The sequence below is a fragment of the Trifolium pratense genome, linkage group LG6 (assembly GCF_020283565.1).
Source record: "Trifolium pratense cultivar HEN17-A07 linkage group LG6, ARS_RC_1.1, whole genome shotgun sequence".
Classification (NCBI taxonomy): Eukaryota; Viridiplantae; Streptophyta; class Magnoliopsida; order Fabales; family Fabaceae; genus Trifolium; species Trifolium pratense.
The window spans coordinates 22,831,220-22,855,167 of record NC_060064.1 but is presented as its reverse complement, the minus strand read 5'-3'; the positions used below and the strand labels follow the sequence as shown (position 1 = coordinate 22,855,167).

Below are 23,948 nucleotides of genomic sequence, written 5' to 3'. Positions count from 1 at the left end.
GGGAGACGAGCAAGGAAACCCTTCTCAGGAATAGGGAGATCTCTGACGTACACTTGAAGCTCGTTCACAAGTGTCGCAAAGTATCGATACTCCTCCCTGTCATTGAAGATGCTTCGAGGATCTTCCCTCAACAAACCCTTCAGTGTTTGGATGAGAGTTGCAACATGAGGATCCATTGAAAACGCTTAAGTGTTGGAGCAGATTTTAGGAAGTGGACAAGCTAGGGCTGTTGGTTACAGAGAAAGTATGTTGAAAACTTCTAGAGTAAGGTGTGTATTTATAATCAAACTCACACTTGGGAATAGTAACATAACAGACGCGCAACAATTATCTTCTCTTATCACGAGGATCAAGAAACGTGGTGCACTTATCACTACGTGCGAAGTGGCATTAAAATCACGCTACCATCGAGGGAGTAAATTTTTAGAATACCAAGCGATAAGGGACTTGCCTTTAAGGCTAGAATAGCGGAAGGCCAAAGGTTGAAATGTTGGAACCTGATGACAAGCACCATGCCGCTCCCAAAGGGTCTGAAGCGTTGCTCGCCAATTGGGCCGCATCCATGATAAGGAGGGAAATCCATTATCGTAAAGCCTGTAATATACTTGGACTTAGTCGTATGAGCTGATCCAGAGTAGTAGATAGGGTCAGATTGCCTCGTAGCCACTTTTCCCTGTTATTCAGGACACGTGCCGAGATATTTTTCCCACATCCAGGGCGGGCGTAACCATTTCACCAACGGAGCCTATCTCGCCTGTTTGGTTGAGAATGGCCTATATATAGAGAAACCTAATTGCATGAGAGATCATCACATTTTTACTATATCGCTAACTCTAAGACTTATACTCACAACATCTTTGACTAAGTAAATTCATCACAAAGTTTGTAAGACCAGTTCCTTATGTTTTGTATACAACATAAGTTCGTCCTTTTCGTCAAATTTTGAGTTAATTTCTTCTAAAATTTTCACATAGTATCCTCCTAACTTGTCCGCTGTGTACACAAATCTATTAGCCACATTAACAATATAAACAAAAATTTGACTAAAAAGGCCGACTTAAAACATTTTAAACTTAAAAGACTAAATTAAAATATCAAAGCTTAGTGGGGGCATGACAACATATTTACATAGAGACGAAAACGCGTGTGAGATGTTTTTCCAGACACTGCACTTACAGATACATATACGCGTTTGTTCTTTCCGGCTGTAAGATTCTGCCATCACCTCAAAACTGATCTGTCCTCCAACTACCACCTCCTAAAGATCTTCACTAATATATTCTTGTTTTTATTTATTTTTGCTTTAAAAGTTGTCATTTTTTAATTCAAAAATGCAAGATTTTTACATTGCCAAAGAGAGGCTGATCTGAAAAAAATGCTTCATAGTATCTTAATCAATTTTATTTTTTTACGATGGAGGTGAGATCGAACTTAAGATATTTAACATATCGGGTGGATACTCATGGGTGCGAGTTTTATTGTCATGCCTATTAGTATATAATAGTTTGTGGAAATGGATTTTTTTAACAAACAAAATGAAATTACATTAGTTTATTTGCGGGACATTGCATTATATATGTAAGGGGTTGGAGTTCGAACACCGATCATCCCACTTAACCATCTTAAGAGTGAAATTTTTAATCACTAAGCTATATGACCGGAAAAAAACAAACAAAAGAGTATGAAATAGTTTGTATGAAAAATAAAATTTGAAAATTTGATAACAAGGAATACACCTAAAAAAATGACAATAGAGAATACACAGGATATTTTTTTATACGTAAACCAGATATCCTCTGTGCATAAATACAGAGACTAATTCTTCGAGTTTTATGGAACTCAAATAGACGCAAACTCCCCTAAATATTAACGTTATTGTATTCCCATATAATGATTAAAGATAAGAGTTTGATTAAACTTGAATGCGATATTGAACAAGTATGGCCTCCACTTTCAAAAGAAAGAAGAAAAAAAATTATTGGCTCCATTTACGCAAAAGTCAAATTTTTGGTGAACCATTCTATTGTGGGTAATTTCAAAAGGACAATCACTAACTACCAACATTAAGTAAAATAAAGAATTAATTAATAAAATGGTCCCTTAAAGACATTTTTGGTTTCAGATTGGTCCCTTAAAGAAAAAAAGGTCCAAATAGGTCCCTTAAAGAAAAAAAAGTCCGAATAGGTCCCTTAAAGACATCTCCGTTAATCAGTTTGGTCCCTAAAAAGAGGTCTAAATAGGACTAAACTGATTAACGGATATGTCTTTAAGGGACCTATTCGGACCTTTTTTTCTTTAAAGGACCTATTCAGACCTTTTTTTCTTTAAGGGACCAATATGAAACCAAAAATGTCTTTAAGGGACCATTTTACTAATTAAGCCTAAAATAAAACTACGTATAAAAATTTATTCTATGAACTGGTAAAATATTAAATTTTTATTCAATGTAAATGTAAAAATTGGCTAACTAACAAAGAGAGAATGATTTTATCATAAAAAAAAAAAAGAGAGAGAATGGTTATAGTTTACTTATTAATTTTAAAAATTGTCACATAAAATTCTTCTTTTTTGAGAACGCATAACGCGCACTAAAATATGTTCTCTCGCGTTACAACTAAAAAAATTTCATACGAAAAAGTTAAAAATTAAACTTCTAACTATTTATTTGATTGCATCAAAAAAACTATTTACTTGATTAGGGGTTCAAATCCATTATAGCTTAAACTAATTTTTTTTGGTGGAGTAGCTTAAACTAATTTATTGCTGGTAATTTGTATAATTTTTATATTAAAATAAATGAAATATCTTATCATAAACAAGTTTCAACTTGGGTGCAGCATTTAAGTTATTGTTTTTTATTATTATTTTGTTTCTACAATTTTCTCTCTCATTTCCTTCTTCTTCAACAATCTCTCTCTCTCTCTCTCTAAATCAAACCCTACATACACGGGATCGCTCCGCTTTGACTCACCGAGTTTCTTACTTTTTCAGCTCATCTTTATTCCCATGGCTTGAGGTAAAATTCCCATCTTTTTCAGCTCATCTTCACCTTGAGATTCCCACACCATTCTTTGTTCAACAATCTCCTGTTAACTCTAAATCTAGTTCATCATTTTCCTTCATTGAATTTTGCTGATTTTGGAAACTCTTGTTCCAATTTGATCATAACCTCACTTTACTTTTCTGATCTGGGTCTTGTAAAAATCAGATCTTTTTATCAAATTTAAGGTCTTTCTTTGTTTTGCAATTCTGGGTCTGTTTAGATTTATAGTAATTTCAATCCCATCAAATTGAAGTGTTTGTAAGCAAGAAATAAACAAAACAAGGTTTTTGGTCTTGTTTTGTGTCATGATGAGGAACAAGAATAGATACTTTGTTTTTGTTCCATTGTTTTTGTGCTTGGTGTTAGCTATTGAACTTGTTCTAGCACAAGATTTTAAGCCTACCGATAAAATCTTGTTGAATTGTGGTGGCCCTGCTGTTAGTACTGATCCTGATGGCCGTGAATGGACTACTGATAATGGTTCCAAGTTTGGTTCCTCAACTGGTAAATCAACCACATCACAGGCTGCAACTCAAGATCCTGCAGTGCCTCAGGTTCCATATATGTCGGCACGGATTTTCCAATCGCCTTATACATATAGTTTTCCGGTGGCTTCGGGTTGGAAGTTCCTCCGGTTGTACTTTTATCCGGCTTCTTATTCCGGGCTTAATATATCTGATGCACGGTTTGGTGTGACAGCGCAATCCTACACTGTGCTTAGGAATTTCAGTGTTTTAGAGACCAGTTTGGGTTTGAATTATGACTACATTGTGAAGGAATACTCTATCCATGTTGATGAGGGAACCTTGAATGTGACTTTTACTCCATCTACTAGTGCATCTAAAGCCTATGCATTTGTTAATGGGATTGAAGTTGTGTCCATGCCGGATATTTATACTTCTACCGATGGAACCACCATGATTGTTGATACAAATACTCCCTTCACCATTGACAACAGCACTGCACTTGAGAATGTTTATAGGGTAAATGTGGGTGGGAATGATATCTCGCCGTCCCATGATACTGGCATGTTTAGGTCATGGACCGATGATGTGCGTTACATCTTTGGGGCCGCATTTGGAGTTACCGAGACTGCTGATCCAGAAGTTAAGTTTGAGTATCCTCCGGGCACACCGTCTTATATAGCTCCGAAAGATGTCTACTTGACGGCCAGATCAATGGGCCCGAATGCCAATATCAGCTTGAATTTCAACTTGACTTGGATTTTCTCAATTGATTCTGGGTTTTCCTATCTTGTGAGACTTCATTTTTGTGAGGGCACGACGACTATAACCAAGATTAATCAAAGAGTATTTGATATATACCTCGGCAATCAAACCGCTCAGGATGGAGCTGATGTTATTGGCTGGGCAGATAAATTTAACCTTCCACATTCAAACGGTGTTCCGGTGCATCAAGATTATGTTGTATTTGTTCCCAGTGGCCCACCGCGGCAGGACCTGTGGCTTGCACTGCATCCAGATACAGCTTCTAAGTCCAATTACTACGACGCAATCTTGAATGGCGTAGAGATATTCAAAATCAGTGATAGTAAAGGTAATCTGGCAGGGACAAACCCTCCTCCTCTGCCGATGCAAGACTTAATTGACGTGTCATTGGCTAGGAAATCTAGTCATGGTAAATCTAAGAGTCATACAGGAATTATTGCTGGAGGTGTTGCTGGAGGAGTTGTTTTACTACTTTTGATTGGACTATTTGCTTTTGGTACATCTCGTCGCCGTAGGAATGGAAAAGACTCTAGTACAAGTGAAGGGCCGTCTGGCTGGCTTCCACTTTCTCTTTATGGTAATTCACACTCTGCAGCTTCTGGCAAGACCAACACGACTGGAAGTTACACATCCACTCTTCCGTCAAACCTTTGTCGTCATTTCTCATTTGCTGAAATCAAGGCTGCTACAAACAACTTTGACGAGGCTTTGATTCTTGGTGTGGGAGGATTTGGCAAGGTTTACAAAGGAGAAATTGACGGTGGATCAACCAAAGTTGCAATTAAACGTGGTAATCCACTCTCCGAGCAGGGTGTACACGAATTCCAAACTGAAATTGAGATGCTCTCCAAACTTCGTCACCGTCACCTTGTTTCACTGATTGGATACTGTGAAGAGAACACTGAAATGATCCTTGTCTATGATCATATGGCATATGGAACACTCAGAGAGCATCTATACAAGACTCAGAAACCTCCACTTCCATGGAAGCAAAGGCTCGAGATATGCATTGGAGCTGCTCGTGGTTTACACTATCTTCACACCGGCGCTAAGCATACTATCATCCACCGAGACGTGAAGACAACAAACATTTTACTAGATGAGAAATGGGTGGCCAAGGTTTCTGATTTCGGATTGTCTAAAACAGGTCCTACATTGGATAATACTCATGTAAGTACTGTGGTAAAGGGTAGTTTTGGTTACTTGGATCCAGAATACTTCAGGAGGCAGCAACTGACCGACAAATCCGATGTGTACTCATTTGGTGTGGTTCTATTCGAGATACTGTGCGCTCGTCCGGCTTTGAACCCAACACTTGCTAAGGAGCAGGTAAGTCTAGCTGAATGGGCAGCTCATTGCTACAAAAAAGGCATTCTTGACCAAATCACGGATCCTTATCTGAAGGGCAAGATAGCTCCAGAATGTTTTAAGAAGTTTGCTGAGACTGCAATGAAGTGTGTGAACGACCAAGGCATTGAAAGGCCATCCATGGGTGATGTCTTGTGGAACTTGGAATTTGCTTTGCAGCTGCAAGAAAGTGCAGAGGAGAGTGGCAACGGTTTTGGTGGAATATGCGGTGAAGAGGAGCCGTTGTTTGTAGATTCAAAAGGAAAGAAGGAGTTGGATGCAGGTTATGACGGTAATGTGACGGACTCTAAAAGCAGTGGCATGTCTATGAGCATTGGAGGTAGAAGCTTGGCTAGTGAAGACTCTGATGGGTTAACTCCTAGTGCTGTTTTTTCACAGATCATGAATCCAAAAGGACGTTAAGGTTCATCAGAATTCCTTACAAGGTCAAATATTCAAGTTGGGTAGTGCAATTTGATTTAAGCAAATCTGAACTTTACTTGTTAATTTTCCTAATATTATTATTACTATTACTACTACTATAGTAAAATTATTCGTTTTGTAATATTGTTTCTGATTCATTATTATGAGTATCTAAGTTGTAATATCTGGACATAGAAGATTGAAGAGCAAATGTTTTACACGAGAGGTTGTTGTGATCTTAATCTTTGGAAACTACTACTTCAGATTGAAGGCTTGTCCGGTTTTTCCCACCAACATACGTGGTTAAATTCAATTATTTCATTTTCTCAAATTATATCGATGTGTCAATTTCGTGTCTGATATCGGTGTGTTTGTCGTGTCTGGTATATGTGTTTGCTTCATAGTTTGGAAAGTGAACCCTAGGTTTACTCTATGATTGAAAAGACCTACAAGACAATGGTTATGAGGGATTTGGATTCTCCCCATTGAACATTCTCTCAATTTTTCTTCATTTTTAATCCCTACGACTGAAACACACCATCCATTGTTGGTTGGTTGAGATTGCACTTGTCAACAATTGAGAGATCCCAATGGAGAGTATCCAAATTCGGTTATGAGTGCCACACTCCCTTTTTTAGGAACTAATGGAATTTATCCATTTCTTTTTTATAAAGGTTACATCTACTTTCTTAGATTAATAAACTGAATTGTTTTTTATTTATCATACCATTTTTATTTCTTTAGTAGAAAAGAAACTATGCCTCATACTCATGCAATGGCTGGATATCTGGATTCTTGATTATCAGCAGCACTCTTGCATGATTAAATGACATTCCACAAATCCGGATTATGTAGGTCGGAGAGAGATGACTGCACTACAATCATATATGAACCGTTGGATTATGATCAAACGGTTTAGATTTTTAACTTAAATTTTATTTTATATTTAAAAACAGTTAAAATCTAATCTTAAAATTTGAATCGTTCGATATTAATAGGATAAGTTTAGATTTTTAACTTAAATTTTATTTTATATTTAAAAACAGTTAAAATCTAATCTTAAAATTTGAATCGTTCGATATTAATAGGATATCCTGACTGTATATAGTGTTACCGCATATAATCCAATTACTTTAAGGAAGTAGTATATGCTTCACATTTTTTATAATAATAAAATAAAAAAAAATAAAAAAAAGAAAAAGAAAGAAAGGTATATGCTTCATTTAAGCACATCTTAAGCAATTTATTTTATTATTGATATAGATATATAATAAGAATCATAAATATTTTGAAGGGTGGAATATTTAGTATTAGATTATTAATAATATATATATAGGATATGACATATGAAGATTGAGGATAAGCACTCAGCAGGACGTGTGGAGGTGTTTTAGAGGGAGAGCTTTCTTTCCTCAACTTTCATGTATATAGGTTGTCAACAGGTAGACATTTTGTGTGTGAATAATAATATGAATAAAAATTAGGAAATGGTCCTACCCCATTGATGAATCATTCATACTATGAATGTGACACTTAACACCGAACTTCACCGTCATATTGTACTACTATTTGTTTGTTTATTATATTATATTATATTATTTGTATCTTTATCTTAATTTTTTTAGTATGTATAAGAAGGTGACCAAATTAAATATGTAGCCGTAATCAAGAAATTGATTAAATGCATAGCTAAGATGATCTGGCTTATACTTAGCTGGTGCCTGGAGGTGAAAGTATATTAATGTCTCAATTACTAAACATGAAATAAGTTGGATGTGGTTGTTCGGAATATTTAAGTGCATTTTGAATTACTAAGATCATGGTATGTCATTGATTAGTGGTGTCAAAAATGTTGTTGCTGGTTCCCATTCGGACCAAACTTATTATCAGAGATGTTTTTAAGGGACCTATTCAGACTTTTTTCTCTTTAAGGGACTTATTCGGTCATTTTTTCTTTAAGGGATCAATGTGAAACAAAAAATATCTTTAACGGACCATTTTACTAATTAAGCCAAAAAAAAAATTACCATAATGTCACATGAGAGAATCCTCTCTCAAAAGTCATAACCGGATTAATCTCATTTCAAATGTGAAACGTTGCTTTTATCTTTGTCAATAAAAGGGGAATGGACAATGATTAGTGTATAATATGCAATGCTAGGCTGTATGTATCGCATAAAGTCCACCATTAACCTTGTTAACCATGTGGTTTGGTAAACTTAGAACAAAAATAGTCTTCACAAATTTTTCTTTTCTTTTTTCATTTTTTATATCTTCAAAGTTGAAAATGGATTATGATTTGCCATTTATGTCCAAAACTTATAAATTATTTTATATACATATTCAATAAATAATATTTTATAAAAGGTAAATTAACACAAACTTTGGTATCAATGAAAAACTCAGTGATAGGGTAGAGAATGGGATGCTACTCATGTCAAAGTGTCATCTATTGGGTCACACAGCCACCATTCCATATCTAATCACTTTTGCAGAACAAATTAATCAGTTTTGTAGAACAAATGTTATATTTGCACAACATGATTTTTTAACTACATCAACATTACTTTGAATCAGAGACATTCATGATAAATATTTTATATTTACATCCAAGAAAAAACAATTGCAAAGACACTCACTGCAAAACATAGTCATGAATTTGTGACTTGTGAGGGAAGAAAGAAAGGCCACAGCATCTACAAACAGGAAATTAAACAAGTGACTGTTGTTTATTCTGAGGAGGAGCTGAATCAGCAATAGCAACAAGTTTCTTCTCAAGCTCTGGCTTGTTTGCTCCTACAAGTTTGTCAATTTCTTGTCCATCTTTAAGAAAGAAGAAAGTCGGTGTGGCTTTGATGTCCCATGAAGTGCTGAAGTCCTGCAACATAAACAACCATGTTCAATTAAATGCGTTGCCACATGACATGTTCCCAATAACACTCACCACACCATCAAAAGTACATGATCGTCCGAAATAGGGAATCAACAAAATGGGGGGATGAAAAGTGCATTAAAGGCAAATATTTAATAATATGATAATTTATTTTAACGTGAAGATATTTGTCCGCATATTTAAGGGGAGTGCTAGTTCACAAATATATCTTAGGGAACTTTATTTACAAAACAATTATATGAAATAATTATATATACAGCTTCACTACTTACCGTTAGTTCATCCACATCAACTAATAAGAACATAATAGACGTGTATTTCTCAGACATCTCACAGTAATATGGCGCAATAACCTTGCAAGGACCGCACCACACTGCACTGAAGTTCGCAAGCACCTGTTGCACATGGAGCTTTAGTATTAGAGATTGTATCCACAGAAAATAAATTATATAGCATAACAAGTAAAATAAAGTTAAGAAAAATAAACTGGAAAATCTGCAATCAATCAAAAAATTATACATTTTAACCAAATGACCGAGGTAAATTCATATTGTCTCTGAAAGCATGCAAGTTTGTGCATGTATGTCAGAGTGAAAGGGAGTACTAATCAGCAATCGGCACTATTTTTTATTTAAAAAACTCGGTATCCGGCCCTAGGACCGGCAATCAGCACTATTATGGCCCAGTTTTGATGAACAATTTAATTTAGTACTTATAACATAAGCATTTATCATATAAGTGTTAATTTATAAGCTATTTATTTAGCAAAAGAAAAAATTAAGTTAAATTGTTTTCATATCAAGTTATAAGCTATTGTCACAAGCTATCCTAGATAGCTTGTGAAAACAAGTTAAAAAAAGATTTTGGACATGTCATAGGCTGTTTCCATAAGCTCTACAAAACAGTCTCACAAGATCTTATGTCAGCAGACAAGTCAATCTAAATTACCCTATATCTTAATACTTAGTTGGCACAAATTCTACACCATCATTAGATTAGGCAGAGTAAAATCATATAAAAAATAAAAAAGAGACACGGGCCTAATTTGGATTCACTTCTAGCTTGTAAAAGCTTTTCAGTTAAAATATGTCTTAGAATTGAGAGTTGGGCTTAACTCTACTTTATAAACATATATTCAGGCCATCTCGCAACCGATGTAGGCCTTCTTAACAATTAAGTTATAGAGCTTCACTCATGAAAATATCCTTATAAATGATTATGGAGTAGTTAAGATAGAAAGCTTCAAAGTCGTCTTCTCTCTAATGTAGAATTCTTTCTGTAGTTATACCAATAAAAAAAATCCTAACGAGATTATGAAGTGTTTTGAAAATACAGATGTTAGCAAATACCAACTATACAAATGTGCAGTAAATTGTAGCAAGGTTTTACTGATTCAGACAAATAACGAATCAAAAATGGAAATAGACCTTCAATTTATTGTCCTAAATATTACAAAAGAGGTGAAAGTGAAACTTACAATTTTGCCATCCTTCCTTGCTTCTTCCAACTTTTGCTCCCAAGATTCTTTGGTGGTAATAAGTGTCACATTCCCAGAAGCAAACTCCACATGTTGATCAGAATCATCATCCTTAGTGTGAGACTACAAGCATTACAAACATGAAACTTCTCTGTCAATTGATTATTTAATAAATAAAGATTGATGAATTACAAACGTTAGAAGCTTTGAAGTACCCCAAAATTTAAGAGCTACAATACACCTAAAGATTCTTTTCCCATTTTCCCTGTTTTTTGTTTACAGTAGCCAGTTGTGGTTAGGAACGGAAAAGTCACAGCTAGTGGCGGACAGAAGAAAAAACTTCTAGTTACAGATTAAGTATTGTTGTTACACCATCCTGAATTAATAGGGTTCTCATAGGTCAAAATCACTGCAATATCAGCTATGAGCAATCTGTAACTCAAAAGATTAGCCTTTGTCACCATTAAAAGATTAAGAGGAGGAGGTTTGTGGGTGAGGCGGAATAAGTGAAGAAAATGAGGGTGAAAATAGCAAAACAGTACAGCAAAATTGTTCCAACTTTTCACATTACTTTCCTCTCTAACATGATCTTACTTACTTACCTTACAACAAATACCTATTTACAAGATACAATCAAAGAATTAATTTTTTCAGTTACCTAGGCAGTGTAATTTGAACTATAAGTTTTTTTTTTAGGCAAATGTTAGCATATTAGTTATGTTAGTATTTTCTCCATCACCGGAATTTGAACCCATGTCTTTAACTTCTTCAACCCTTAGCTCAAACCAGCTGAGCTACCCAACCCCCCTGACCTGAACTATAAGTTATTGGCATATATTTAAATAAATTGGAACAGTTGGAAGACAAAAAACCTCTCATTTCTTTTTCTTACATAGTTTTCATTAGTCGCCAAATTCTGTTATACTTGTTTCTCTATTCCTGCTTTTACTATCACCATTTAATTTATCTGCTACTGGTTGCATACAACTCAGTTCACATAGGCAAACCTTTTTTTTTTTTTTTTAACGGCTAAAATTTATTGATTACCACAAGCAAACATAAGGCATGTTTGTTGGGAGAAATATACAAAAAGGATCTATGTGAAAGTTAATATCAGGATGTGGCTCGTAAATAAGTAACTTTTGGCCACAAAAAGAAGTGTACATAGTAAAAGACTATCAGTTCAAAGTTACAACAGCAGTTCTTCCTTATGCATTGATTCTATAATAGAAAAATACACTACACACTTAAAAAAAAATTATAAACTTTGCTTTTAGAGTGTGCTTATGTATATTTATCAGAGATATCATGAGAAAAGCCTCAGAGTTTCAACATTAAATGATCATAACAGTAAATAGTAAGTTTGACGCATCCAAATATTATTACCTTCTTAGCCAAGCAGTTCCCCATATAATTGTTTGAAAGCCACCAACTTGTAAACTTTAATGAAAAGAATCCCAAGAAAGACCACCTATTTCATCAGAACAAAAGAAACACAGTGGAAAACAATAGCCAAGTTATAGATTGATCAATAATATATACATCATGCAACACTTAGCCAAATATTAGAAATGATTTCCTTACATACATTTCTGAACAAATAAATCATAAACAAACAGAGGGCTATAAATGATGAAACCAGTGATGGTAAATAAAATCCAGAATGTGCAAAATCAAGCAGAGGACGGAAAATATATAGAAATAATATTCATGCATTCTCAACAACCGTTAATTTAAAGGCTCAAAAAATAACATCATCATCCATTACTCCTCAATCATAGAGGAGGAGTATCATTATATAAGTAAAAATGAGAGTAAATGAAAATTACTCCGAACCCGGATGGATAAACTTACCAAAAATTTATGAGTTCCTTAAACAATAATTAGTTGAATAATTAGTTGAAAATTACACATGGTTGATTTCTAGGGTGGGATGGATAACTCAACTGGTTTGAGCTAAGGGTTAAAGGCGTTAAGGTGTAAAAGGATCCAGGTTCAAGTCCCGGTGAAGAAGAAAATTCTAACATTAATAACTAATTACTGACTTTGGCCGTTTCAAAAAAAACACATGGTTGATTTCTCAAACTTGCATATGCAAACTCCTAAAACGAAACCCTGGCTGAAACTATCTTTAGTCAGACATTGTTTACTCCGGGCAGAACTCCGGTAAACTCCCGGTTACCGGAACTATTTCCCGGGAAACTGGAAGTTAATACCCAAAATGCAAAGAAATGTAAATAAATTCCAAAAGGGGTAAAAGCATGGTTTCATTCATTCATTCATTCATTATTCAAAAAGGAAACAAAAGAGTAATTTAAGGAATCACCTAGATTGCAATAATAATAACATGATTTTTCAAAATCTGAAAATTAAAGTTGCAAACTTTCCATGAATTCGCAAGCAATAAAAGCAACCCCATCAGAAATAAATGAATAAAAACACCAAAAATGATGATAATTAATTGAAGGAAAAGGCACAATTAGTAGATTTGAGGTTTGTTGAGATGAAAAACGTACCGAAATAGTAGATTTGAGGTGACACAGAGAGTGAACCTCGAAGTTGAAGAAGATAAAGGATGTGTTTTTTGTGGTTTTCGTGAATAAACAAAAATTGAAATTAGTGAAAAGGGTTTTTTTTCTTGTAAATGGAACCCTAAGCAATTTCTCTCTCTTTTTTACAATCAAGTTTTGTTTTGGTAAATTGTGACGATGACAACGACGACGACAATGGTATCTTATCCTATATATACTAACTCTCTTCAACGATGTAAAAGATTGAATAATGGTGAAATGAAACAAGTTCTTCACAAAATAATCAAATTAAGAGAAATCATATATAAAATTAAATAAGGAAAATGTAAAGTTAAGCTAAATTCTGTCTTAAAAACATGCCTATTGAATTTCTTAAAAGTATATAAAGTTATCCTACTAATATTATTTTTACCCTTTATTAGTGGTTCTGTGATCCATATTTTTTTATTATGCAAATTTAAGTAAAAAAAAAACATATCTTGTATTATGGTGAGTTTCTTAATAAAAGATTTTTGCTAATAAAATAAAAGTCAAATGTATTGTTGGTATTATGAAAAGTTCACACCAAATTTTTTTGTATCTTCTTTATAAGTATAGATTTTATATTTTAGGATACCCGGGTGTTTAGCATGACCCATTAAATAAAAAGAGAAACAAACCAACAATGATTGATCAATCGCGTGTTCCCTTGAGATTAGCTCGGTTGGTGGAGACATCGTGTTATATACGTATAAGCCGAGATTCAAACTCCGGACATTCCACTTATCCGCCTTTAAGAGAAAATTTCTAGCCTACTTAACCAAAAAAAATTATTGATCAAGCGCGTGTAAACTTATAAAAAATGAATAGATTATGCAAATAAATAACATTTTATGTTAATTTATAAATTTTTATTAATGAAAAATGTATCTTCATTAAAATATCTTAACAAATTTAAGAATAATACATAAAAATTTATTTATTTACATAAATTATTTTGTATAAGTTCTAAAATAAAAATAAAAATAAAAAATAAAAAGTCAATTTAAACAGGCTCCAAGTGTTATTAAGTGTCTTATAGGCCCCTTGAACATATATGGTTATGGTTTGAGTCTTAGGTTCACATCTTTCTCGACGGAGATTAGTCATCCTATGAGTCTCTTATAGCTTAATCAAAAGGTAAATAGAGTATAATATATAAATTAGACATGAAGTAGCATTAAAATTCTTAGGTATGCATGGTAGAGTTTTTCATCCATTTGAGTTTACAAGACTTGAGATATTAATCTTTATGCACAAATGATTAACAAAAAAGTTAAAATATTAAAAGAATAATTGAAGAAGAAAAAATTATTAACAATAGTGACTATAATCTCAAATGTGCTATAAACTCTTTCTAAGAAATTTATTTCTAAAAATAGTGAAAGAAAAGAAGATAAATGATAGTATATTTTATTTAACCAGATAGAATTTAAGAGAAAATATATACATATATAATAACAAAAATACCCTCAAGTGAAGGTAAATTTTGATATAAAGATCAATAATATGAAATCTATATTTCCAACATTATCTCAAAAAAAAAATTTCCAACATATCAAATTCCTACATACATCTTATCTTAATTTTAGAAATACACACTAAAAAGCAATTACAACTTTACAAGGTATGCATGGTAGTGCTTGGTCAAGAAATGGTATTGGTCAATTCATTATTTGCTTTAGGAAGGAGTTGGGAAAGTGCTCACAAGCGCCTTGTGATTTCCCTCACTCATTGCCATATAAGAAAAATAAATATCCTACCAATGAGAAATTGAGAGAATATAATTTAGCCATTTACTTGTCCTATTTTAAATATAAATAAAAGTTAAAATATATTTTAGATTAAACAAAAACAAGTGGTTACAAATGCCAAGGGATTTGAACTCACAAAACTCACACAAGATTCTAGGTGCGAGTAATACATATTTCATCTGTAACACTTTATAAGCAAAAATGTATTTTTTAGGTTCATTGACGAATGAAATGACTATCAACACGTAAACGAATTCACGTAGCACAACCCCAGACAGCAGCAAACAAAAAATCCATTCGGAAGTAATTTTGAAAAAAATTAAAATGTAAGAAAAAAAATTATTATTTCTAGAAATACATCATTTAGCTAACATTTTATCATTTCTGAGTTCTGACTATGATTACGGTGTTTTCTCTAAATGGATAACGCCAAGTAAAATAAATCTCTATCAGCTAACAGAAAAAAAGATCAGTTGAGATTCTTCAAAGCCTTAGCAATTAAACCATGTTTTAAATAGAATATTTGACAAATATACCATATCCACTAGAATAAATAATATCAGATTCTTACAAAATCAAACAAGAGGAAAAATATAAGATTCTTACATGTAATGGGTGTCACTTTTGTTTTCCTTTAATAAACATTTGGTTCTTAGGAGAAGGGAGCTTCGATAATTCAGAGTTTGGTCGCGAGGTTGAAAAAGTTTGGCCAAGAATTATTTTTACCAGAAATCAAACTCGAATTCTTGCTAATCATATGTTCTAAAAAATTCATTAACCACTTGAGTGTAATATCATGGTTGCGTGTCAGTTTGTTTTATTAAAGCTTAGACAATAATAGTGGTTGCCATGTCTGATTATAAAATGAAAGAAAATATTCCATGCTTGCTTGTGGCAAAATAATTTTGATGTTTCAATCAGTGGAAGGTAGGACAAGTGGGGTCAGCCAGTACTGGACTTCCCATTACACCTGTGTTCTGTTGTGCAGTATTTAGTTTTTATGAAGGATTATAGTTTTAATCACAATTAGGAATTAACCTTTGTATTTATAGTTCAAAAAAGTGTGAATATTTTATAGTTAAACTAAAATAAGATCCGTGATTAAAAAATTTCTGAACAAATATTTTTTTAAAATTTATTGGAATAGTTTTAGTCGAGACAATCCGTTTAGAGTTTTCAAGACTCGACACTAAATGTCCGCATATTTCTTGACGGAGATTTTGACTATGGTTTATTATATGGTGAGCACTCCGGTACACATATTATGTGGCCGTGTACCGGTACACCGTTGAGGTGTATCATTTTAATTAGTCCACGTGTAATAATAATTTAACATGTTATTTCAAGACTTATTTAATACAAGTTTTCTAAATTACTCTTATAGTTTAGAAAAATCTCAAAATAACACCCAAAATTATTGTAATTTTTTTTTTGACAAAAGGAAGTATTGTAATTTAAAAATCTTAAGAAACTTATTTCACTAATTTCAAAAGAAGATCAAAACATTTCTTTGTCGTGTCTCTCTTCTCTGCTTTATGTTCTTCAAATTTGTCTCATTTCGATGGCGGCGCCGCCTTCTCCACGGCGTCGTTCTTATGCCATCATCTTCCGCCGCCAAAATAGTACTTTTTAGGGTTTGTCTCGTCTCTCTTCTCTACTTGTTAATATTCTATTTTTAGGGATTCAACATTTAGGGAAATTGATCTTCTTCTATTTTCTTAGTTTCACTTGGAAGAGTGTAGTCCCCTTAAAGGTGTGTGCGCCGGCTTAGCAGCTGTTTTTGAACAGAAATCCTACAAAGGACAATTTATGTCGGCGAAGAATTTTAAGCGTCGAAGATGCATTATGTCCAATATTGAAGCAAACATGGGGATTCCTTTAAAAAAAACGGCTCAGAAACCTTTCTTTTATGATATGAACCTTCCTCATCCTCCATTCGGCGTTGATTTCATGTGTTGCCTTCACTGCCGTATGAAAGCATTTTTTTTTTGGTGAAGGAAGGTTTTAATCATGAAGAGGGATCAGTTGACTCCAAGAGTAAGTTACTCCGAATCATAATCCTAATTAATTGTAAATTATCCTCACGTGGGGGAGAAGTTCCTAATTTTATCTCTGTGCCGTCACTGAGAAAGAATAAAAGGGTTTGTTCCTTGATACAAGATGACATAGAATACATCAATAATTTGGTTTCAACTTTTAATCAAATAGAAAATTTTCAAACTTTCTTTTAGTTGCATTTTTCTTTCGTGGAATTGAGATCGCAAGTATCACATAAAAAGAATTCAAGCACCCCCATCAAACTGCTTAGTTTTTTTTTTTTTTTTTTGCTGAATAAAAATTGTACTCTCATAATGGTTAGTTTCGATTTAATATTTGCGAAAAAAAATAGTTGATATTTTTTATTTTTGTTTTGGTAGAGAGTTGATATTATTTATATTACACTTTAAAATTATATTGCAACAAATAAAGAAGGCACCGAACAAAAAATATGGAAGGTATGTGTAGCAGATTCTTATGGTAGCAGTGCTTAAGTGCTTAACCCTATTTTCATCTGGTTGACGACAAGTGAGAGAAGGAAAGAATAATTATCTAAGGTGAAAGAAAATAGTGACTATGTGAGGTAACTTTATAATTAATTAGAGTCATTAGATTAAAATGAAATGGAAAGCTATGATTTGGAGTAACTATTTAGAGTTACTCTTGAGTCAACTGATCCCTCCTCTTTAATCATAGTTGAATGGAAGAAAATACACCGAACTTTGTTGTGTGAATTTTGTGGAGTGATACATGATTATATATAGAACAAAATAAAAAAAAATATTAATATAAAACAATAGCCAACAGATTTATTTAACAAAATTACCATTTGCCTTGGTGGTCTAACGCCTCGATGACACACACATGATTCGATATCACCTAATTGGAATGACACATATGATTCAATTTTTTGGCAATATAACGGCTCGATGTCAACTAGTTTGATCAAATTATCTCAAAAAACCTTATTATCAATAATAGATTATTAAGTCACTACCAATTCTATTGATAAGAACCAAAGAAATAAATTGACCAAATTGAAATGGAAAATACTTAAAAATTTAAATGTTGACAATCTAAAAGTTCAACATAGTTAGATTAACTATGACTCAAGAAACTTAGTTCATATGAAATGATTGTTAAGTCTCAACTAATAATGTCGATAGTGACTAAATAAATCAAAGGGTGTGTTTGGTAAGTTCAATAAGCAAGCTTATAGCTTATTGTATAGCTTATAAGTTTGTTTGGAAAAAAATAAAAGTGTTTGGTAAAAAGCTTTTCTCACGAGCTTATAGTTTTTTTTAGATGCTATTTCAAGTAGTGTTTGAGCTTATAACTTATAGATTTTTACAGTTTTTTCCATTTTTAACCTTTAATTTAATTTTATTATTTTTTATAAAATAAAAAACTAATTTTACCAAACACTTTAATTTCAATCAGCTAACTTTTCAGCTATAAACTAGTTTTTCAGCTATCAGCTATAAGCTTATAGCTAGCTTATAGCTTAATTTTACCAAACAGAGCCAAAATTTCTAAATCAAACTATTCAACTTGAAACATATTTCATATGTAAACTAAACCCAATAACACCTGAATGAGTCATTCACCCAAGAAACAGAAGGTCCAGAAAGACCAGACCAAAGCATTATGCTTGATTGTCAATGGTACATCCTTACCTTAACCCTAAGTGAATGAGAGCAAAAAATGTAGCACATGGGATATAAATTCCCTGAAAGGCGGAGCCATATTAGCTCCGTAGCATGGGACGAGAGTATTATGCCTCTCCCAAGGCCTATATATACCCCTTATTCTTTTCTAAAAAAATCATCACATTCTAGTTACTTTCATTAATGAATTCAAATTTTCTCAACCAAGTCGTTCATATCACCTAATTGGACTAACAATAACTTATGAATTTAAATTTTGACAATCAAGCATGTCTAGAATAGAACAATATAAAAATTCATTTACAAAACTTTTGTATTTTTTTGAACTCATTGTTTTTCGACAAACTTTTTATAATATTTAATACGTATTTGTAAAATACTCATAAATACACATCAACACATGACTAAAATTGCATGCAAGAAAATTTATTAGGATGAAAACATGACTTTTTTTATGAAGACAAAAAATTAATTTAGTAATTTTGCAGAGACTTAAAACTTATTTAACCTTACAAAATATTACGAATCACAGAAAATTAATAGTGTTAAAAAAATATATACACATATTAAAAATTAGTATAAGTTTTTTTTTCATACAAAAATAATTATTTTAATCAACCAAATTTATTTTATTTTATATGCATTAATGATTAACCGGTAAATTAATATTAAACTTTATAAACCAATAATATTAATTAAAAAATTGAAAAATACATAAGGATACACATTCAAATCTTATAAAAAAAAAACGGATATACACGTTAAAAAAAATTGAAGGATACACGTTGAAAAATAAAACTTAATATGATTTAATATATTTAAATTCTAAATCTTGTTAAAAAAAAAGTGAAAATATAGGTTGAAAGATTTGATACATGCTTTGATTTATTATGGAACATGATTGATGATTTTATTTATGTGAAGGATATATTTGCAAATATTAAAAAGTAGTGTTTAAAATAGAAAACTTAATAAAGAAATAAAATATGCATTAAATGCTTGCCATTTGTTAACCATCTCAGCGGTGTACCAGTACACGTCCACATAATATGTGTACCGAAGAATTCACCTTATATGGTGAGCACTCCGGTACACATATTATGATTGATTGGTCATATGAGTTACAATCAACATTAGTGTGAAGTAATTACTTTATGGCTTATATTTGGATCCGGATTGCATCCAGTTGTGCATTTAAGACAGATCTGATCCAGACATTATAGATTGAAAAAAGAATTAATCGGACTGCATGCTGATTTAAATTTGGAAATATCTATCCTTACAGCATAGGATCCAAATCCCTTATAATTTGATGAATTGGTTTAAAATGAGAAGGGACCAAGACAAAGTGGTGGGGAGTTGTCGATTGTTGCAAGCTTATGACAATTGAAAGATAAAGTACCACTCTGGTTTATTCTTTTTAACAAGTCAAAATAAGATATATATTAAAAAACAATCTCCCTAGCATAAGGTGTATCGAGATCGACTACAAATATTTACAAAGAGTCAAGGAAAAAACCATAAACAAATCATACAAGGCTCAAGCAAAGTAAATGATTAGACCACCAACTATGGTAGTTTGAGACTAAAGTCACACTCGTCGTCTCCAACAATTGATGAAGAGTATTTGTTGAGCCGCTGAATAATCTATGATTTCTCTCCATCCACATAACCCAAACACAAGCAAGTCAGATAAGCTGCAAGAAAGACCGTCGTGCTCGAGAACCACCTGCTGAAGAAGTGAACTGGACAAAATGATGACACAAAGAAAAGTAGTCCACCATACGAATGCCAATCCACGAGCGAACCAAAGCCCAAAGAAAACCAAAAGTACTACAGGAAAGGAACAAGTGATGGGTCGACTCGACCTCTCCACATCCAGAAACACAAGAGAGGGCTGTAGACGATAAGATGCCACGGGTAACCAGGTTGGCTTTAGTGGGCAGTCGATCCCGCAGTAAACGCCACGCAAAAATAGAGACCTTCAGAGGTACCTGTCTGTGCCAAATAAGATCATAGCTAACATCCAAGATAATCGTGGTCAGTATTATGCAACCAAAGCCACCTATCTAGAATCTGAGCCTACAAAGAGACACCAAGAATTAAGGCTTGACACTCCCCCAATAACTCCTCCTCCCAAGCTCACAACTGCCTCCGCCAAACCCACACCCCCTCCTATCTCCCACCCTAAAGAAGCCATCTCAGCTACCAACCCTGATTTGTTCTCTGACAAATCAAACAAACGCCTAAACCTCTCACACAACGGTCTCCCACCCAACCAACATTATTCATATGTTAAGCAAAGCTAAACAACATAGGCACTAATTAATTATTACTTACTGACAAAGCAAACAACAAACTAATTCTTAAATTGCAGTCATCAGGTAGCAGGGGAATTCAATTGTGTTGCGTTTGTAACTTTCTATTAAATAAGGTGTCATAATAATAATAATAATCCAGTACTACGAAGGATCACTTTGATAAATGATATGTAATGAATCAACATTTAAAATAATTTGAAATATCAACCACGAACACGATCAATACCACCGTTGGAAAGTAAAATTGTAGATGGTTGTTATTGTTCTTATTATTCTCATGAGTAAAAATTCTAATTTAATCATGTTAGACTTTATTTACTTTCTTGCTACATTGCCTAGATACGGGTACGAATACGAGGTACGACATTTTTAGAAAAATTAATGTTCCTGTATGGGCATAAATTAAGGTACGGGTATGTACCCGATACTGGTACGGGTACGTACCCGGTATTGATATTCTTCCTCAAATGGAGTACCCGTGCTTCATAGCTTTCTTGCGATTGAATTCTGAATTATTGAAATTTCCTTCCTTTAAAAATCAAAAGATTAATACCAAAAAAATAATTGTAACTTGGATAATATCAATTTGATACAAATAATAGAAAATAAGTTGAATTTTGAGACCCCTGTATTCATTTTTTGTTCTTTTTACAAACCAATATCTAAAATTTCGGCAGGCTGGTGATGGATGTTGAGTCAGATGTGCCAACATCGTACCAACACAAGATATAACAAACAAGTTAAAATAAAATAGCAGATGTTCTACACAATGCTCCAACACCTGTCAGGAGCGATAGTATACTGATGTTGAGACAGATGTTAAAGCATCTCGTATCAGTACAGACAAGTTAATAATAAAGTGCAGAACGTAAATAACACAGATGAGCTGTTAACCCAGTTCGGTGCAACGTCACCTAATCTGGGGGATACCAATCCAGGAAGGAAATCCACTAAATAGTTCCAGTTCAAAGCCCTCAATAAACGCCACATTTATGACTTATCACCTAGACACTACCCGTGCAACTTCCACCGATGAACTCCTAATTATGAGAACCTCCGCTCACTTCCCTCAATCAACACAACCTGTGTTTACAATCGACAACAATCTGCAAGGAGTCACACTCCCATAAAACTAATACCTAGCCAACACCCTTGACTAAGTTCACAATTTAGAGTTGCTTACAAGCTTCCTCCAAGTACAATACTCAACTAATTACCTAAAGGTTTCTGAGTGATGACATGGTGACCATCTCACAACCCTAGTGGTTCACTTACACCAACTCTCCTAGAGAGTGGCTACAAGACACGAAACCCTAAAGACTATATCTTGATGAACAATGGCTTCGGTGTTTGCATTAGGTTTTAGACTCCCTTTATATAGCCTGAGCATAGCACGACTAGATCTTGAATTTGTGCTTCAGATCACAGGTGGTCCAAAAGTTCCAGCAAAGAATATTCTTGAATCAAATGTTTTGTTTCCTAAAATAGTTGATTTGTTTAGAAACAAAACTATGTCATGGCCGCCTTCTAAAACATCAGGAAAGGTGCTACTTGGTGCATAAGTAAAACGCGAATATATTCTTCAATCAAATCTTTCAGAGATCTCACGCGAAAATATATCTTTCAAGAAGCGCGAAAATAGAGCACACTGGATGTCGTATCCAATGTTGGAGCATTTGGTCCGACATCTTGCTAGAACATTGTTTTAACAAAATGAAGACAACATATAAAAACACCAACAATATCAAATTATCAATCAAGTCACCCTCTCGCTCATTATGGTAGTGGAAAATCTTCTTTAATGAAGGGAAAATAAAAAATCAATGCAAATCAAGTTTGGTCGTAGTCAAAGGTCAAGAAATCCGTCACTAAAAGTTTAGAAAATGAAAAGTAATGAGTTAACCAACAACTGGAGTCTGCCACGACTGTGTGGATAAACCACGAGCGTGTTAGGCAAGTGAGAGAGCTGAGATTTTGTTACAAAGCTCTGCCACAATCCGTGTTGATCTGGCCACAACCGTGGCAGCCTCAGAGCAAAAATCGACAATTTTTGTCGTTTTATTTCAGTCTTAATTGTCCATTATATGTAATAAAACTCCAATGACTATTAAAAATTAAGGTCCATTAGGCTATAAATAAGATCTCATTCTCATTGTAAATTTCATCTCCCACTCTTGTAAACATTTCCAAGTTTCAATAAAATTTTCTTTGTTTATTTTGTTGTGTTCTTAGTTTACTTTCCTGATTTCCATCTAGTGTTTGGAGCTACTCACCGTGGCTAGGTGTGAGTAGTTCACTTCCATCTTAGGATTATGGACAATAGTCCATAACATGCTCTCTTGATCCTTTTTTTTATGTTTTTGTTGATTGAGATTACTAACAAGTTTCATTCATTGTGTATTGTTTTATCATATTTTATCTTAGGACAAGAAGGTGAAGGACGAAGAGGTGAAATTGATGCATGCCCAAAACTATATGTTATGTCTAAGTATCACTGATTTCATTTTTTCTTTCAATTTTACCCTTACCATCTTACTTGAAAAAGTAGTTCAACCATTAATTTAACTAAACACTACAAATTCAATCAGCTAGCTTATTTGCTATAAGCTAAAAGCTACCTTACAAGCCATTCACTATAAACTCATTCGTTATAAGTTAGTTTATCAGTTATCCGCTATTTTTTACCAAACAGATGTTCGTTTGATCTGCAAAATATAGATACCGGACAGTAGAGGATAATACAAGACAAAATAGCACATGACAAAGTTTTCTTACTCTTAGTTATTCTCCGCGCATTTAACTGTCTATGAACTTCTAAGGGTGTTGATCAAATTTTATCTTGTAAGATTTTTGGTGGACAAAATACTATTACTTTGATATTTTAGACAATTTGTGTGGAGGACAAAAAGTTGTCCCGTGATTTAGTAGGGACAAGAATTTCAATTTTTATCGAGTCTTTTGGCCCATGTTTTTTTGGTAAACAAAAGATATTATTCGCGCGCAACTGCAAAGACTAATTCCCTCAAAATAACCGAGATCTATTTAAGTGGTTAACCTCTCCCAATATTTTTTCATATGAACTGGCCAAAGATCAAACTCAGGACAAAATGATTAAGGAACCCAAGTATTTTGGCCCCTATTTGTCTGGTCCAAGGACATTGTTGAAACCAAACATTAGTACAGTAAGGAAAGATGACATATGTACCAA

At 33.4% G+C, this 23,948-nt stretch overlaps 2 protein-coding genes across 2 annotated transcripts; one reads left to right on the top strand and one right to left on the bottom strand.

Moving 5' to 3' along the window:
• Positions 1-2,576: 2,576 nt before the first annotated feature.
• LOC123892851 (receptor-like protein kinase FERONIA) lies at positions 2,577-6,267 on the top strand. Its single transcript, XM_045942734.1, has one exon. The coding sequence runs from the start codon at positions 3,349-3,351 to the stop codon at positions 6,040-6,042; it is 2,694 nt and encodes an 897-aa protein (XP_045798690.1). The 5' UTR covers positions 2,577-3,348; the 3' UTR covers positions 6,043-6,267.
• A 2,207-nt stretch (positions 6,268-8,474) lies between these two features.
• On the bottom strand, positions 8,475-13,293 carry LOC123892850 (thioredoxin H-type-like). The gene is made up of 5 exons (XM_045942733.1): positions 12,929-13,293; positions 11,799-11,883; positions 10,413-10,535; positions 9,208-9,330; positions 8,475-8,920 (listed from the first exon to the last, which is right to left on the bottom strand). The coding sequence occupies exons 2-5, from the start codon at positions 11,820-11,822 to the stop codon at positions 8,753-8,755; spliced, it is 438 nt and encodes a 145-aa protein (XP_045798689.1). The 5' UTR covers positions 11,823-11,883; positions 12,929-13,293; the 3' UTR covers positions 8,475-8,752.
• Positions 13,294-23,948: the final 10,655 nt, after the last annotated feature.